The 18,593-nt window shown below is 41.6% G+C and overlaps 1 protein-coding gene across 2 annotated transcripts in view; it reads right to left on the bottom strand.

Moving 5' to 3' along the window:
• LOC111562513 (CUB and sushi domain-containing protein 3) overlaps positions 1 to 18,593 on the bottom strand; it is a 233,827-nt gene that overhangs the window by 154,720 nt on the left and 60,514 nt on the right. For both annotated transcript variants that reach the window (XM_035943940.2, XM_023261087.3), the window contains exons 6-13: positions 11,732 to 11,844; positions 10,415 to 10,492; positions 8,890 to 8,977; positions 8,110 to 8,234; positions 6,984 to 7,105; positions 1,471 to 1,574; positions 1,065 to 1,177; positions 591 to 773 (exon numbers count right to left, since the gene is read on the bottom strand). In XM_035943940.2, the coding sequence (XP_035799833.2) occupies positions 591 to 773; positions 1,065 to 1,177; positions 1,471 to 1,574; positions 6,984 to 7,105; positions 8,110 to 8,234; positions 8,890 to 8,977; positions 10,415 to 10,492; positions 11,732 to 11,844 (926 nt within the window). The remainder of the gene's footprint in view (positions 1 to 590; positions 774 to 1,064; positions 1,178 to 1,470; positions 1,575 to 6,983; positions 7,106 to 8,109; positions 8,235 to 8,889; positions 8,978 to 10,414; positions 10,493 to 11,731; positions 11,845 to 18,593) is intronic.

The raw sequence follows: 18,593 nt of genomic DNA on the forward strand, positions 1-18,593 counted from the left end.
TTTTACAGAGGATCTTAGTGGCTACATGCCGGTCTATACTGTAGATTCTGTACAGAACAATGTCAGAACTGTATAAGTAGTGCAGCAATCAGGAGGCAGCGCTGCTCCCATGAGTGTTGAGTATCTGGAGATACTGTAAGTGGGATGGAGCAGAGGAGCTGGTGTACAAAAATACAGACATATGGCAATACTGGCACACAAGACTACTGCAGACTGTCCCAACGGACACAGTTAACTTGGAGAAAAAGACGTCTTGATTTTTGCTATGGATATGGGTTATGTATATTGAAACAAAAAGAAAGAATTTAGGTTGTCTCAACGAAGGACAAAGTACAGTATAATGCAGGCTCCTTTCTCCAGAGTATTTCTACAGTATAACAATGTGTACCCTACTTTCTTCACTTTCAAATCAACCCTAAATAGCATTGCCATATGCTATCAAGCTCCCTTTATAAATTCTGTATACTGCTGGCTGTTGGCGTGCTTAAATAACACTCTCCAATAGCCTGGTGTCATTGTGAACTTTCCAAGTGCATAAACACTTGCTTTATTTGCTGTCATGAAAAATAAAAATAATGTATGAGACTCACATATGCAGATGGGGATATTAGCTGACCACTGATTGTTGTTCTGGCAGGTTATCATCCTCTCCCCGATGAGCTCAAATCCAAACTGGCACTCAAAGCGCAAAACATCGCCATTTAAAAAACCACTGCCCTCCTGGTAGCCATACAGAGGAGTTCCAGGGTCACCGCAACTCTCTTTGTCAATTTCTGTGGAAGGAGAGAAGGAAGGATGGCAACAAGAGAGAGATAATGGGAGAAAAGTAGAGAATTAAGTCTAGCCAAATTGTTGGAGATATTTTTTTTCCTGAACATTATCTGTACAGGTCCAGTTAAAGAGTCTGAGAGTTGGATTGAGTAAGTTTTGCAGAAGATAAAGAAGAGACAGGCAGACAGACAAAATGACAGAAAGGCAGGCAGGAGAATAGACTCGTTGCTGCCCTGAAAGACAGCCACATGAATATAGACAGACTTCGGTGCTGATATCATCTCTCAGTCTACCTTTATAGTTGATCTTGAAGCCAATTGAGCCCACACTCTCATCAGACTGGAGATGAAGCCACATCTGATGGGACATGCTGACAATCAGGTCTGGGACAAAGCTGCCAGTCAGCCTGCAGACAGGACAACAAAAATGTCACTGCGGGATCAAAATGCCCTTTTCAAGCATCCTCTCATCACACGATATTAAAATAAAAACCATTGCGGCTTTAACATAGATTGATGCACACTTTAAACTATTGCAAAACATTAAAAAAAGAAAGAAAAAATGTTTTTAAAATTGCTTTAGAACAGTCTAAAAATCCACAAACAAGCTCTGACACATCATCAGATCAGATTTGACTGCAAATTAGGCTTTTATAACATATCTACAACATCTAAAATTGGTATTTTATGCAGTACTTACACTTGGATTATTGTTTTAGAGTCGCCTACTTCCCCTCCATCTCCGATGGTCAGAGAATCGTACCCGATTTCCAGGTCGAATTCTTCGAAGTTGATCTGAATAACCTGTTGTTTAAATACAATGAAAGCTGTTTTTTTTTCTTGTCTGCATTTGTTCTCATTGTTTAACTCCACAAAAGAGGTGTCAACATTGTATGAGATTGATGCATATTTTAGTCTTGCAGCCAAATATTTTAATATTTAGTGCATGTGTGTGACCATCACCAGCCCTCCCTGAAAGCTAAGCAGATATTCTTTATTAGAATTCCCTATGATGAGCCAGGGAGGGCAGTGCTACACCTCAGTGATGTGTGGGGGAAACAAAGACTGGACAGGATGAACAGGACGAACAGGATGAAAAGGGATAGAAAATAACAGGTGGTGCTATTGCAATTAAAGCTTGTAAGGTGGTGTGTTATTCCCAACTACTAACTGCCCATCAATAAAACAGAAAGAAAGAAAAAAAATTAGCTAAAAAAAGAAAACCAACACAAAAGAAAACGAGATTCAATAAATAAATAAACAAGTAGTACTGAGCACCATAATTGTGGATGTCTTGACAGTATAGAATAGAATAGAATAGAATAGAATAGGCCAGAAGAGGATACTAGTGAAAGAGAGAATGAGTTTAGGGTAGAGTCTGGAGAGATTCTCAGCACATTCTGGCAGGTCCCATCATTCACTGTCAATGGGACTCGGCAGTAGCTGGCGAGACCTGGTCAAACATGCAAGTGTGAAGGACCCCGAAGCCCAGAACAGCAATCACGGCAAGGCAGGGCCAAGCCAACAGGGCACCCCTCCCCCCGGGCCGTAGGAGCCACAGGGCGGCGCCCCCAGAGAGCCACCGGGGCCACCGTGAACGACGCGGACCCGGAGAACAAGAGGGAGCAGCTACCGACACCCCCAGCGCGCCAAGACCGACCCAGGCGGCCCGGGGCACGAGGACCCACCCGCCACCCAAACCCCAACCCCGCCCACCCCAGCCCCCACCCGACCATCCACCCCACCGTCCCGCCCGCCCAACCCCACCCCCTCCCCCGAGGGGGCCAGCGGCCCCACACAGCCAGGAAGCCAGACACAGGGGCCGAGCGGCCCACCGAAGGGATGGCAACCAGCCCATCACAAGGCAGGCCGCCACCGGGAGCCGGTCAGAGGAAATCGGAGCCGGGACTCGATGTGAGTCCAGAGGGTAAAAATGGACAGTGTGGTGGGGCCCGGCGACGCCAACAGGGAGGCACCCCGCATACCCCCCGCACCAGGCCCCAGGTGAGCGCAGTACACCCAGGGCCCCCACTCCCCGCAATGCGCCCTGACAACCCACCAGGACAGAGCCACCACATGCCACCAGCCCGCAGTACAGCTACAGCGCCCACCAGGACGGCCAATCCAGCCCCCGCAGCCCACCAAGAGCCATCGCACCAGCCTGGACCCGTCGGGCACGCAAGAAAACCCCCCCAGGCCACAGCCCCCAGGTCCCGGGGACCCCCCAGCCACAGCAACACGGATGATGGTCCACCCCCGTCACCCCATAGCCATAAGGGGGCCGGGTCCCACCAGCGAGGCCATATTAGTGAAATCCCCCCATTACTATTACCTATTAATACGTCTCCCGATCCCAGACTGGAGACATTATCCCTGCACCGTGGTAGTGTAACCCTGAGTGTCATGTGGTGCATTAAAAGTGGGGAGGCTGGGCGAGGCGTCCAGGGGGCGGGCCAGAGGACCACAGAGGATGGCTACTCTGCAGCCTACCCTGACCCAAGTTCCCCGAGCCGTCCCAGACCTACCCCTAAGCTGTGAGTGTGTGTGGTGCATTAAAAAGAAATTAGAGAGCAGGGGAGGCAAGCAAGAGGGTGATGGGGAAGAGACAAGGCCATAGAGCCCTGCCATCCGCCCCACCACAGAGCCCATCACTCCTGCCCCCACCTGCTCTCAGGGCCCTAACTGTTGTGTCCCTATATGTGCCTAAGAGTTGCTATGTACAGTGATGTGTGAAGTATGTGAAGTGCACAGTAAGAGGCAGTCTGGTGTGGATCCGGCCCAAGAGGACAGAGCAGCGGGGGAGACAGGTAGTAAGACCACCGGTACTGATGCAGAGGGCCCCCAGAGCCCAGAGGCAAGAGGCCGAGGTGGGCCCACACGAACCCGACTGGCCCGGCCAGCACCGAAACCCCCAGAAGTCGCAGCGCTGGAGCAGCGCCCCAGCAGACGCCGTAGCCCCACCACGGGCCAGCCGCATGCAGCACCCTGCCCCAAAGGGAGGACCAGGCCGCATCACCAGGAAGCAAGGGCCATGAGCCCCCACACCCACCCCGGAGCCGGCACGTCCAGGATGCAGGGCGCCCACCCCGCAGCACCACCGAGACCCCACCCACCCCACCACACCCCAGGACCGCACCGGGCCCGGACAGAAGCCCCCAGCCAGCAGAAACTAATCTCCAGTGGCGGCACACAGGCAAGTACCAATGCCTGTGCCCAGATGAGCCAGAGCCACCCCCCCAGAGAGACCACCAGGCCCCCATGCCAGACCCCCAGGCAGCGGAGGGCCCCCAGCCCCCCCAGGGGAGGGAGAGGGGCGAGGACGAGCGGCCAGGCAGGAGAGGAGGGAGGAGGAGGGAAGCAGAGCAGGAAGGGACAGGGGAGCGACCGGAGGGCCGACCCACCCCAAACCCCAGGGCCAGCCAGGGCGCCCCAGAAGAGACCAGCCGCCGCCACCCCCAAGGCCCCAGGAGAGCACACAGACCCAGCAGACCCAGGGCTCAAAGGGAGAGACACCGGGGACACCCACCCCCAGGCAGAGGGGCCCGAGCCACGCAGGCCCCGCAGAGCCAGAGAGCGACCCCAAGAGCAATAGGGAAAGGACACCACCAGTGTATGCACACAGCCTTGAAGTCCATGGTGCCATCCTACTTAAAAAGGTAGAGGGTTAATAAACTGAAATAAAGCAGAGAGAAGTCAGACCATACACACAGACATAATAATAATTACAATTTTATGAGGGAAGTGGCATAATGAAAGCTGTTTTGACAGTCTGTCTTTTGCTAAGCAGTCCTGTGACTGTATATTAAACTGTATTTGCAAACATTCTTCTTCAAGCTTTAATTTCCATCAACATTGATACACATAATATAATATTGTAAAGTCTTGACCAGTGTCCGCCGATGACACGCAATATAAATAAAATTGAATTAAATTGACAACATTTTTTCTGGCCCTGAGGTGATTATTTTAACACCCAACTGGTTCAAACAGACAGTTCTACTGACAGACACTGCCTCCCTCAGAGTCAATCTTCTTCACAATATTCATTTAAATAAGCCGAAGCAATTCAATCAAATGAGCAGTTATTCTAACTTATTCTCAACTTTATTACCAAATAACCCACCATCTCATTTATATGAAATTTATAACACAGCTGCTCCATTCCATAACTTGCCTTCTGAGAAAATGTTTAAACTGTAAAAGGCAAACCCACAGACAAATGCTTTGTGAAGCCATATACGTTTATACAAGCAGACGGCAACATATTTGCCAAGTAGTTGTGCAAAATCCTTCTATCTCATCATTCGGACAGCTGCATAACACAGATTATATTCTGGTAGTTTTATGAATTATGGAGCACCTACGCCTAAAACTCAAATTAACAATGACATAATGAAAAAATTAAAAGTAAATAAAGTGCAGTTCACATCGAATTTTTGACTGTTAATAGCATCAGGCTTTGACAACGAGTGCATCTCCATCCACACAAATAAAGGACGCCGTAAACATTCTTCAAAGCCGTATAGGAACTGACAACAGCATCATTTCACTTTGCTTTAGAACACAAACCAAATTCTAGGATCCAATCATAGGAAGGCAAATTCCAGAGTTTGGAATTATTAATTGCCTGTCCACACTCACCCTTGAGAAATTTTCTTTAGCTGTCACTGGTATGTCTTTTTGCCCTCAACAAATGTACATAACATTACAAAAGATGACATGTTTAATGATAAACTGGCAACAGCTGCTTACACTAATAATAATCATGTAAAACTGAGTCCACTGCAGAGACAGTCTACAATAACGCCACATTATCTCAGCCTGCACTTTGTCTGCTCGGATTAGTGATGAAAGGAAGGATGTTGTAGAGACACTTGTGTCACATCTGTTGATGACAAACATATGATGGCTGTTCGCTCATCCTTAGCCTCCCTTTTTGTGGCCATGGGGAGAACAATGCTTGCACAATATCCATGTATAACAGCCTCATTACAACGCACACATAAGCATAATTACCATAATAACACTAATGGATCAAGTTTCAGGGCCAAGTCAGTGGCTTGCTTGCCTAAGAGAGAGCACAGTGGCACAAAGCTGGGGCATTTGCCAGTCCTAGTGATTTCTGAATGAGTGTTGGTTGGTTAGTTATTGTTTATTAGCAGGACAGCACTTCGTTAAAGACCCAATATGTATGACTCAACGGATGGAATACGAATAGAGAGACAAATGGCCATTTGGAGAACAGCTTTGACCTCTTTACTTTGGGGAAAAGCTGCCCTCATTCAGTCATTATTTCTCACCATTTCTGTTACCCCAGATGACTGAAGCAAATCACTCAACTGCAAACAGCCAAGGTCAAATTGGTAGTTTAGTGAGAGCTTAAATACAATTCACTGCATCTATGCACATTAATAAGGGACAGTAACAATGAACTTAAGCCAAAACACATGCATATTCTATGTAACCTTTTCCTTCCTTGGGAAACCCTTGGAAAATGAATTAATACATGAATGTGTATCCAGTAAGTGGATGCTGAAGTAAAAAGGTTAGGGTTTCCTCACTGGGGGAACAGGAAAAAAATTGCCAGTTTGTCTTTATTATACAACTAATGTGGGACTGTGAGACTTGTTTGTGAAAAACACATTTGAGACATACAGCATATTACTTACACTCATATGTAAAATTGCTCTGGGATTCATTCAATTAATGAATCAAAAAAATAAAAGCTACAGTGTAATCTTCAAAAAAAAAATCATGTGCAGTGCAAAGAGACTACTAAACGGTAAATTTTACAAGTGGTAGCTGAGTATTTATCACTTTAATGGGACTGCAGGTAATAATGGCACTGCACAAGACTTTTCCCTTCATTATTTTCACCAACTATAAGAGTAATCATGAGTCTCATTGGCCTCTAATCTGTATCTTAAAAACATGCATTTTTATTTTAGAAATATCTACTTTATTAATGCTGCAATGCAGATGTAAATAGGTCAAAACTTTCATTGTACACTGTAAAGATGACATAATTGTGTTTTGTGAATAATACCTGTATTTAATAGCTCAATTCAGACAAGTGATAATGAGAAAAATTAGTCGGCAACAAAAGGTCTGCTATTCCTGGATTTCTGCATGACAACTGTAGCAGGGTTTTCATTTAACAGAGAAACAGTAAGAATACTACCAACAACAAGCTGAAGAAACCTTTTCTACTACCTTGTTCGGATCACTGGCAGTGATGATCCACACACACTGGGAGTTGCTCTCATACTGAATTGGGAAGTTAGGGGATGTAAAAGTCCCTGAGGGTCCCTGCAGATTCGACCCACATGTTTTCACTGTAAAAGTATGAGAGAAATATGAAAACACAGAAAACGTACAGTGTGCAAAAGTTTCAGGCATTTTAAATGTTTACATTCTCAATCACACAAAGTCATCATCAAGCTCAAATACATTCTGTAGCATAAAAGCAACCTCAGCTGTATAACCAGAGTCAGAAAGAACTGCCAGCAAACAGGAGTCCTGCAACAGATGGTTTGGCCCACAGAGGCTTGATCTCAACATCATGGAGTCAGTCTGGGATTAAATAAAGAGATCTTCCAGTTCATAAAGTTCTCCAAGATGCCAAGAACAAGCTACCTGCCAAGAACTTTGAAAAATCTGTGTGAAGTGCACCTTGGAGAATTGGTGCATATTTAAAGGTAAAATGGGTCAAAGCAAAGATTGATTTGATTTTGTGTTTACTTCACTGTGTGTGTATGCAAATCGATTGATAAATACTAATGAACTGAAGAGTACTCTTGGAAATATCTTTAAGAGCATCCTCACTGTGATTTTAATGCTTAAAACATTTGCACAGTCCTGTAAATATTAAGCTGGAAGACAGATTCAAATTGTCTCTGATCATTTAGATCTTCATCTATATCCATCTATCTTCATAGATACATAGAGATATGTGGTTTAACTGTATACACAGATAAAACATCATGACAAAGCTTAAAAAATTATTTCAAATTGTAAAGAAATATTGATGCAAAAGGTGCTCAGAAGGCAGAGTAATAACTCCTGAACTGTAATATGACTGAAAGGTAATATATTGTTTGAACAAGTAGAGGGAAGGTCTATTAGCTGCATTTCCATTAATCAAATTCTAAAAGGTGTTCCAGGTATTATGAAACACAAAAACAGGCCGAGCATTTTGGAACGGAAAACTAGAGTGCTGCAGCAGAGGCTTTCATACATAATTAACAGAAATGAACTTTCCTCTATCTGCATAGAGCCTATATCCAGAGGCACTGCCTTAATCAAACTGTTTTATTAGCTCTTCAGAATCCTCGCTCACCCTTGCAGACGGGTCTGTGGTCGCTCCAAGCAGCGAACACTTCGGCTACGCGCTGGCAGGTAATCGTTTTGGAACCCTGCAGCACATGATCTTCATCGCAGGTAAATTGAGCAGTTGCTCCGATGCTGAGAAGATAACAAACACCATTAACGCTTGAAAAAGCAATCAATTCTTCAAAAATGGCTCCTCATGCTATATCAGAATCATTATTTCATGTCATTCATGGACACAGAAACTTGCATTCCGTGGTGTCAGGGCTCGTGAGTGAACTAAACCATGGCAGCACCCAGTGGGATCAGTTTTAGAGTTACAAAGGGCTTCTGAAGCTGTGCAACTACAATGTGTTCTATCATGTATAATAGATTAGAAAAAAAATCTGCTACAAGTCAAAGTAAATATTCTGAAAGTTGATATTTTTGTTTTCCGGAAAGACACAATATGTTAAGTGTTCTGTGAATATTTTGTGCTCTGGATGGATTTTCTTTTTAAAAGCAGAGGTTGACTACAACATACTAATATTTCCAAGAAAACTGTAAAAAAAAAAAAGTTTTTGGTAAACAAATCAAACATCTAACACATGATGGTAATATAACGAGGTTTCAGTGCTGCTGCAGGGGTCTATAGATAGGTTGAAAATGGATCATGTTTGACTTATAGGATGTGACAGTGATACTTATGTAGTAATATGCTGCTTGTCATAATACTGAAATTAGTGAGAGAGCACATTTCCCTACGCCTCAGCTGTCCTTTGCATAAATCTGAGCTCCTTCACCGACTCACCTGAAGTCGGAGCCGGTCCGTTTGCCGTTCTCTGGCTCCCCTGGGTCGGGGCAGTAATTAGACACCTGTTTGATTCCTCCTTCGTTCACTAAACGGAAAGAAAAGGATCAAGAACTGTGAGAAAGACACTTCAATTGTCAAAGCTCTGTATTTTCAGAAAACATCAACTGCTGCGAGAAGCACCAGAACAGTAGATAACCGGCTGTTCGATAGTTAAGTTTGGTAATAGAATTTGATTCCAAGAATCACAGACTTTCGACAGCTGGACCTCATCTCGAAATGTCAGAGATTTTAAACTGCCAGTTATTTGGCAGAGATGTTGTGAATTCACAGTTGTGTTCTGTGATTTCAGAGCGAGCGCTGAGGGTAAACGCAACTCTCTTACCTGGGCTAAACAAAACAGAAGAAAACCTATCTGGACCCAACAGGGACTAAGAGGATTAAACAACCTTCAACTATCAGTTATAGAAACAATAACATTCACTGAGACTCTTCATACCTAACAATAATTTATGTCCACTAGGTAAAGCCTTGGAGATACAGTTTATATCCTGTACTGTGGTAGGATTGAGGAGATGGATAATAGCTTGTTTTTGGCTGTTTATTCTTCTCACATTATGATCTGTACATCAATGACTACATGCACTGCAAATTAAATTTATGAAATATAAAGCATCAGAATTATCATGAAGGTTTACTGTAATATTTGCAATAAGACATCTTAACAAACACAGACCTTTTTGTTTTAAGAAGTTCTGTCAGCATTTGTTGTCTTCTTTTAGAAGGTTCATTAGCATTTAACTTAATTGTTGTGGGTTATAATGCAGTTAAAGGTTGAATTATATGCAATAAATCCACAAGGCATCTTCTCATAGCCTTTTAAATGCTATACAGTATTGTTTCATGGAAAAGATCACAGCCCTCTGCATAATTCATGTCTCCACACAGTGCCAAATCCATGACACATGAGGTAATAAAGATTACAACCTGTTATCATCAAAGTGTTTAGCACACTGCTGAGTTAAAGGGAATTGTGTTCCAGATTTATGGTAATGACAGAGCTCAGCAAGCAATTAAAATGCATTCACTTCAGTCTGAAGTGAACACAAATCATTCGCCAAGTGAGTGGTCACTCAACCTTGACTACTGCTGTGTGTGTAGATCACACAGTGCATGAACACAAGTCAATCTAATGTACAGCTTTAACAGTATAGAACCACACAGAGGGGTTTAGTCCGACTGAAATTGATCAAATTTAGCATTTTGCTGCAAAATACATAACTAGGATGGATCTAGCTGAGTTTGTGACTGTCAGGACAGGAAGTCGACAACAGCAGGGGAAATAGGTCATCAGAAAGAAAAAGAGACTGCACTTCTGCAAAATCTAGTACTGTAGCTTAATTCCTTCACCAAATGATGCAGCAAAAAAAGAGACAGAAAGAAATAAAGACCCAAAACGCAAGCCCTACATAAACAAAAAATCCAAACAATGAAAACAGTTGCATAAGAAAAATAAAAGACTTACTCAAAGACAGTTTGTTAGTGTTGTCCTTTCCTGGTAATAATTTTACCCCTCTGGATTTAAGCTCTCCAGAGCTTTTCACTGGTCGAGAGCAATAGAAAGAGTTCATTAGATAAAAGAAGTTACAGTATTAGATGTGAGAAGATACAGTACAAGTGTTTCTTTCTCTGGATAATACTGGGTTGTAAGAAGAACATCAAACTGTAATTGCTACTGCTGTGCATCCTTTTTCAGGAGAAATGAGCCCAACGGCTCTGTTCCTAACGGCTGCCCTAGCTATTCTATAAAATCTAAATTAGTTTTTTTTTATGGTTGCCTGTATATCTCATAGATTTTGAACAATGGATGGAAATTGATTGGTCAGAGCAGATTTAGTGGTTATAGCTTGTAGGGGAAACATCACGCAAAATCAAAGAGCAGCCCAAGGACTGCAATGCTATTTATCTTAAGAAAGTCTAATTAAACACAGCAGGGGCCAGATTGCAAACAAAAGCCAGGTGATGCAAGTGGCTGTCATCATCAACAGCACAGCCAAAAGCAACGAATGGTGGATCAAGCAAAAACAAGGCTACACGAATTTAAAAAACATTGGAATGCTGCCTCTCCTCTGAACTACACTGTAGGTCAACAGGTTATTTCAAGCTGTTATACACACAATTAGGATGTGAATCTATTTAGTGGCCAGATAAGGATTGTTATATGCTCAAAAGCTTACTGCCTAATAAAACCCCTAAGTACTTGTCTTTGCTTAAAATTATCTGCCGCCAACATATGCAAATGCATGTAAAAAATAGCTTGAGCACTGCACAACAATGCACAGCAATAGATGAGAAATGTGATTTTTCATGCATTTGATTTTATGTCTTAGTTTACAGTGAGTGGTCACACATGCATGTGCTAAAACATTTTATGGAGCTATTTAAGGTGAAGTTGCAGGTTTCATATCTTGGCTCGGAGCCAGGCTTTGAGTCTGGGTTTATGCAGCAAACAGCATATGCACCGACTTTAAAGTGATGCCAGAGAACAATGTTGGGGTAATGGATTATTGAGCTTACAGAGTGGAGATTTTCTAAGGAGGAAAGTATATAAGGTATTTATCTCTCAAATATTTGATTAGCAAGGTCCTTTGAAGTCAATGGTTTGAAGCGGGAAAAGCCTTCGTGCCCTCTGCAGAGGGTATTAATCAAAGTGTTTAATATTCAGTTAACAAAGATCAAAAACATGTTTTGTAATTACAGTGTGTTTTCACGACGATGAACCCTTTTTGTTCATGAAGTGGGCCCCCTATTACGATGTGCAAATGAAGGAATCGTGCCTTACCTTGATACTGCGCCCTGAAGCCTTTGTGGCGGTGGTTGCTCTCGGTCACAAAATGCAGCCGTAGCCAGTTTTTGTTGCTGATGATGGGTGCTGGAATATTCATTCCAGTTAGCCTGAGAGTGAAGAGTCAAATAAAAGAAAACACATCATCTCTTTTGAATACATTTCATCTGCATTGCATTTTAGTCAATGGCACCCATGTGCCGCCAATATTAAATAAACTCTATAAAATTAGGAAGCCATAAAACAAACCTTTGAAAATCATTAAGATTAGACAAAAATTAGAGAAATGCCATAATGAACACCACCTATAAAGATGTGCTCTTGATTTAATTTATTTCTTTAAATAAAATTTAAAATTGTGCTCTTAAAATAACGACTAGCTGTGACACTCTGGAAAAAACGTCCTTAATTTGACTTATTCTTGCGCTTGCATATATTCAAACGCATGTGTTAAGGATGGAGAAATCGGCACAGAAAGAAAATCACAAGTAAACTGTCAAAACCCGTCTTTGTGACCAAATCTCTGTACGTTCTGAGCACATCTGTCTTGGTTTTCTGGTTTTAGATATGAGGTTTTATTCAGTGCGTCACCATAGTATCATGTACGCTCTATAATCATAGAGACTTAAAGATGCCAGGAGCCTTCTCATTTGTCTGGCTAACCAGCCGCATTTGATTTTTTCTTTTTTTTCTATTGCCTTGAAATCCCTACACCGAGTCCTGTCATACCACAGTCAATAGTGCACAATGCCATTGTAGCTATTAAACAGAGGCTTGGGACAGGCTGAAAAAGAGCACGGAGCAGTTGAGCCCTGTGTTCCCAAATTGGCTCTGTACGAAAAACAATGTGTTTACTTGTGTGTGTGTGTGTGTGTGTGTGTGTGTGTGTGTGTGTGTGTGTGTGTGTGTGTGTGTGTGTGTGTGTGTGTGTGTGTTTATATATATATGTGTGTGTGCACCCACCCACGTGTAGGTCTTATATTGTGTGTGTTGAGGTGTGCACCATTGTGTTTAAGGTTTGTTTCTCTATGTAATTTCTTTGGCATTTACTACAGAGTGGCCTAAGGGGCAGAGCGACAAAAGCAAAATGAAAGAAATGAAAGTGGCAGTTAGAGGGGGAGAAAGAGGCAGGAAGAGAGTGATGGAGAGAAGCAAACAGGAGAAGGTGACTTTTTCCAACTGGTGGCCATTGCAGATATAAAAAATGCATTAGGAAGTCTAGTTGAGGTTTGATTTCTCCTCATTCTGATTACACTAGAGGTCCCTGCCAGTCCAATTTGAACTCTCCTACCTCAGAGTAAAGCGTGTGTCAGGCAGATTCTTGGCTAGTGCATGTCTTATTTCTAATTGGTGAGCAAACCAAATGCAATTTTTGAATACTGATATTTTTCATCTAAATTATCCATCAGGAGGGGAGATGATGGCTACTCCTAGAGGGGAGTTAAAAGGTAATTGATTTTCACACAAAAGTTGACCTTTTCTCTCTTTGCATCATTGATAAAATGCTAATGATACCAGCTTATGGGCAGAATGAAAAAGAGCAGCTTTGAGGTAACCATGTATAGTGAAAGCTGTGAATTATCACAAGATTTCTTCTAGAAGCTTAAACAAATATAGCTCATGATTATAAAGTTGTATCCATCCAGAAGGTGCACAGATTCTTCAGGTAGCCCAGGAGCGATGTTACTGATTTAAGGGCCAGTAGAAGTCAATATATTGTTGTCACAAAGGCAAAGTGGGGAAGAGGAAGTGAAACACGACTTGCCATCAACAGTAAATAAAGGCCTAATGACACCTTACAGAGGACTTGCCCCATATTGCATCAATGTGTGTGGTAAATCATTCGATTAAGGTATAAAATCTGCATACAAAAATATCTCTGCAGTGTGGGTACAAAGTAAAAAAGACATGTCATGTATTGCAATGTAGTTTCTGGGACGGTTGGTTTGCACAGCAGAAATACTCCAACTGCTGCTCTGAACAGACAACTAAATAAACACAAATGTGCTCACAGGCTGAAGGCCAGCAGAGAAAGGAAGACTTTGAGCATTTGATGTGATCTGAGAAATTGATGACTTGTGTGCCAGCAGTTGCTCATGTTGTTTTGGTAGACACCAAGTGTAACTGAGCAATAAGGTAATCACGCATCATGTCTGGGCAAATGTAAAATCACTGTTAATAGAAAATAACCTGCATTTTATTATTTACTTTACACCATTCGGTTTCTGACTTTGTCCTTGTATGTCCAGTTTGTCATAACATTTTCAAGAGCAGCCAGATGGTTGTACAAAATAATTCACGGCTACTTGGCAAAACATTGTTTCACGTCGCTGCTACTTGTTAATGTAACTGTCACGAAAACAAATAAATTACTTGTGGAAAGTTGGCTTCCCAGTCTTCTTAAAATAGATAAGAACAAGTGGGTGCTGTCTACTGTTTTCTTATTGTATCTCCTCCAGTGCATACCAAGTGACAACAGATGAGAAAGTCCAATGGGGAAAAATGGATTCCTCGCATAATGCACTGCCATTCTATCTCTGCAGACTCACTCAGAGGCTGCCTATTTGTTCCTTCATAGATATGCAATATGGCTTTTCGGAGATTACTTCTTGGCACGAGTGCAGTGTTTTTATGTGCTTGGTTTCATCCAAGTTTTAGCACGCTTCATATCATTGATTTGAGGCAACCCAAGGACTATTGGTAGATGTTTCCGACATCGGTTCGCAAGGCATATTAGACAGTTCTCATAAAGTTCTCTCGGTAAAATGTGCAAGATTTGATAGGATGAGGGGTTGAAGGGAGCATGGCAATCTCATCAAAATACCAGCGTAACGAGTCCCAGGGTGCAGGCACTAAGGCCAAACGTGGCCTCAAGGCCATAGAGATAAGCTGAAATCTCTGGTGTATCTACCCGGCTTCACAGAGAAGCAGGTTACATGTAGGTACAGGACAGATAATGAGTGATCAATTCAAATTTGTCAAAAAAAGATAGGGTCATGTGATTTTGCCTTTTCCTCATGCACATTTTTGATAAAATCTGACAGGAGTAATTATATGAATATTTTCTGTGATAAGGAAGAAGACGTCTCTATCCCTTCTGCTGCTCCCTCATCAGTTATTATTCAGGAGACAAACTTGTCGGTCTGCCAGAACACTGGCTTCAGGAACAGTGAGCAAGTTGCTGGATACCCAGTAGCTACTTAGATTAATTACCCTGGTGGAATAAACGAGTCAATTTTCAATTCGCATTCCTTCTATTAAACATTGCATTCTTCCCCGACTGACCACTGCAGAGCGTGACTTTTGGAGACACTTTGATGGGTTATATTTCGCCTGGTAAGATCAATAATAAATCCCAGAAAGAAGAAATTGAATCTAATACACAAGATAATTTAGGCAAAGTTGGTAATTTAGCTGCAGGGGACCTTTTGCTCTCAACCAGCTTTGAATACTGTAATCTTGCTCTCACAAACATTTAGACACTCTATGGGGACAGCCCTGTTCATATTCAGTAAGCCAAGAAAAATGGAAATCTATTCAAAACCCTCAGCCTTTCTTAGTATGTTTACAACATGCAAAATCAATGCTACAATAGGTAATGAGGAAAAATCTGCAAGAGACTGGATCAGGACTGAAAAGGTAGAAAATCAGGCAGAATGGGAGAGACCAGATTGAAAAAAATAAAAACATTTTCTGGTTAAATTTCATACCGTATAAGCAAAAAGTGTATATAGTATTTGCAAAGCCTTTTAGCTTTTGTGTTCTGTGTCCATATTTGAAATAATGACTGATGTGTAATCTACAGCTTGTTGTTTCTGCCCTTTGTGAACAGGACTGAACAATCACATAAAAGGTCAGAAGAATAACAAAGAACTGTTTTCCTTGGCCTACTCTGACTCCACTGTTGGTTTTTGTCAAAGGAAATGGAGACTTTTTTGTGTATTTTCACGGTGATTGATGTGTAGCCTCACATCAACCTTCCACAGTTTGACAACGATGGAATCAATAAACTCATTTGCAGAGATCTGATAGAAATCTTCAACTGATAAAAGGATAAAAGCTGCTACGAGGTGTCAGCAAAACATATTTCTTGCCCTGTGGTCTGGGATTTTGGGGATTCTCAACTATTCGGAATTGTTTTTTAGTTTTAGTAGTCAAGTATACATCCACTTTCAGGAAAGTGGCTGGCAAAATTGGGTAAATCGAAATGATACTCTGTATTACAATTTATATTTTCAGTAAATGCGTGTATGTTTTGATCTGATTGAAATTAACTGTTCTCCAATACTCCAGCACTTAAGATAATTATCCTGTCAGGGATCAAGGTTTATTCATTTGCAGCGCATTGTCAGCATTCATATTTTCATGCCTATCAAGTCACAATATGTGTATTCATGTTTTGTGACTTGATAATATAAAAAACCACAAGTGGAGGGAAGGTAACTAGTTAAGAGGATCTATGTCTGTTTGCCTGAAAAAGGCTAACAGCAAAGTTAAACTGAGCAGAGTTGGAGGTTCCAGGCTGTCAATCATTGTTAAGCAGCTGTAAACCTCAAAGGTAAACTGACAAGTTTGCTTGTCTCTGCCTGCAGCTGCTGCTATACGTTAGGATGTTGGAAAGTGTAGCTGTCCAGTGACCTTGTACACAATCAGAGACCCTCATAAAACGGGGAGCAAGCAAGGGCAATGAATCTTAAAGACGTGAGAGATCATGTGCTACAAATCGTGTTTGTTTGCTCGTCTGTTTGTTTACCTGGCAAACTTGAGGCCATTGCTCTAAAATTCTGGCCCACTGCACTCGGGCTCACTGGGTCCCACTTGGATTGTAGGTTTTAAAATGAGAACTCTGCCTGTCAGCCTCTGACACTCGGTGACACACAATAACATCATCCTGGAGTTTCAAGTGAAGCATGGTGACCGCTCGCCATACATTCAAAAAACTCCCAGGTGTAGAAATACTGCTTGTTAACCTGCTTTAACTGATAAATAATGTGTCATTTAAAATTGAAATAAATAAACGGGCATGTCAGTTCAGCCAGGATTCTGTAGAAGGCTTGCCTAATAGCAAACAGAGTCATGGAAAATTTTGTCTGATATACTGATACAGAGTAATTAAAATGTCACATCCTGCATCAACACAGAAATATGGCTTACTGCAATTTACCTGATAACTGTTTGTATGTAAGATAACATAATCAACAGAAATGTATGAAAAATTCTGTTGTAGATGGAGGTATTAAAGTATTTGTTGAATGTGTACAATATGCACTAGGTACTATATGCTATTACTGTCCAAAAATAAATAAATAGGGCATTTCCACAAAAACTCATAATTTTTGCTTCTATTGCATTATAGATTTTTTGCAGCTATGAAGTAATATACATGTAATTTATTCATGCTTTTCACACGTAATTAATAAATGTTGTTTTAAAAGAAATCAAGCCTTGCTTCAGTGATTTCAGGTAAAAGTGTTTGTACATTTGTTGCTTTATTCTTTTAAAATGGCAATATGAAGGCCAGTAAAATGCTCACTTTGGTCATGATCCCAAGTTTCCACCACACAGCAACAATGTTTTTGGACATGTGACACTGTTTTAAGACCACAGAACTGAATAACGGAAACAAACTATTTTAACATATATGTAAATAGTTAATATTTTAGAACCGTGTTTCATAAAAGTAGAAGACATGTGGTAAGACATTGCATGAGCCCCTGGAGCACTCATGCTTGTCTGTTCTGTCAGTGGAAAGAGTTAATTTTGCAGCTTTTGTACCTATGAGAAGAGAGTTACCTGATGGTCTGTCAAAACACATCAGTGTCATCCCATATCGGCTCCCTGTCAGACTCCTCTTAGCTACGTCAACATACACTTAGCAGTCATCCCCACACTCAGAGCAGCTCTCCTTTTGACACTCGCTGACAACATCTGCCTCTCGCTCTCCTTCTGACATCACGTGACAACCCTTAGGGACAACAAAGCTTCTAGGTTGATGATTGATTAGAGCCTCTTTTAGCCAATTATAATAAATGCCTGGCAGGATCACATAAACCTGGTGGACGCTACCATTCAAAAAGAAGGCAGAGGAGATGGATAACCTTCGCCTGCAGGTTGGGGGCTAAATCCATTTCAGATTTTCTTGTTTCAGTTAACATTGACTTCTACATCAAGCCTACAGAAAGCCAGAAACAAACCTGTGTGATGCTGCTGTTGAAACAAAGGATGCTCTGGCAAAGATTTCTAAATCACGTGTAATTTATATTATGCAACAGGAAATCTCTGTGAACTGATTATTTCAATCAAAAATATGTAGCATATTTAAAATGTTTTCAGCACACAGCCGTCTATGGAAATTCATTAAAGGCACATTTGCATAGCAGACAGCTGTTTTTTCCTCTTTCAAGTTTTCAATACATGTTTCTATGAAATGTTACATTGTCATGCTCAACTAGATTTACTAAACTTTTACTCCTCTGCATTCAGACACTAGCCAGCAGGCCACTGGCTATCAGAAAATCAAGACAAAATCTGAAAGCGATGCAGTCTTGTCTTACTGTGCTTCCACCTCTCTGATGAACAAACTTGGAGCTGTAAACTCTCTTGCAATTTGTAAATTTATAATCAAAACACTTTTTATTGCGAGTGCTCACAGCCATTTAGTTTTTGATAAAACACAGTAAAGTTTCTACATTGCACAAAAATTATTCAGCGAGGGTACAAGGTTAGCTAGATTTCAAAATCAAATCTTATTACTGTTTGAAAATGAAATTGTGTTCTACTATAAAGTTTTTGAAATTTCAAACTTCAAACTTTTTGAGACCTCAGTATTTCTTCTATTTTATCTGATATTAACAAGTGT

The sequence above is a fragment of the Amphiprion ocellaris genome, chromosome 9 (assembly GCF_022539595.1).
Source record: "Amphiprion ocellaris isolate individual 3 ecotype Okinawa chromosome 9, ASM2253959v1, whole genome shotgun sequence".
Taxonomy (NCBI): domain Eukaryota; kingdom Metazoa; phylum Chordata; class Actinopteri; family Pomacentridae; genus Amphiprion; species Amphiprion ocellaris.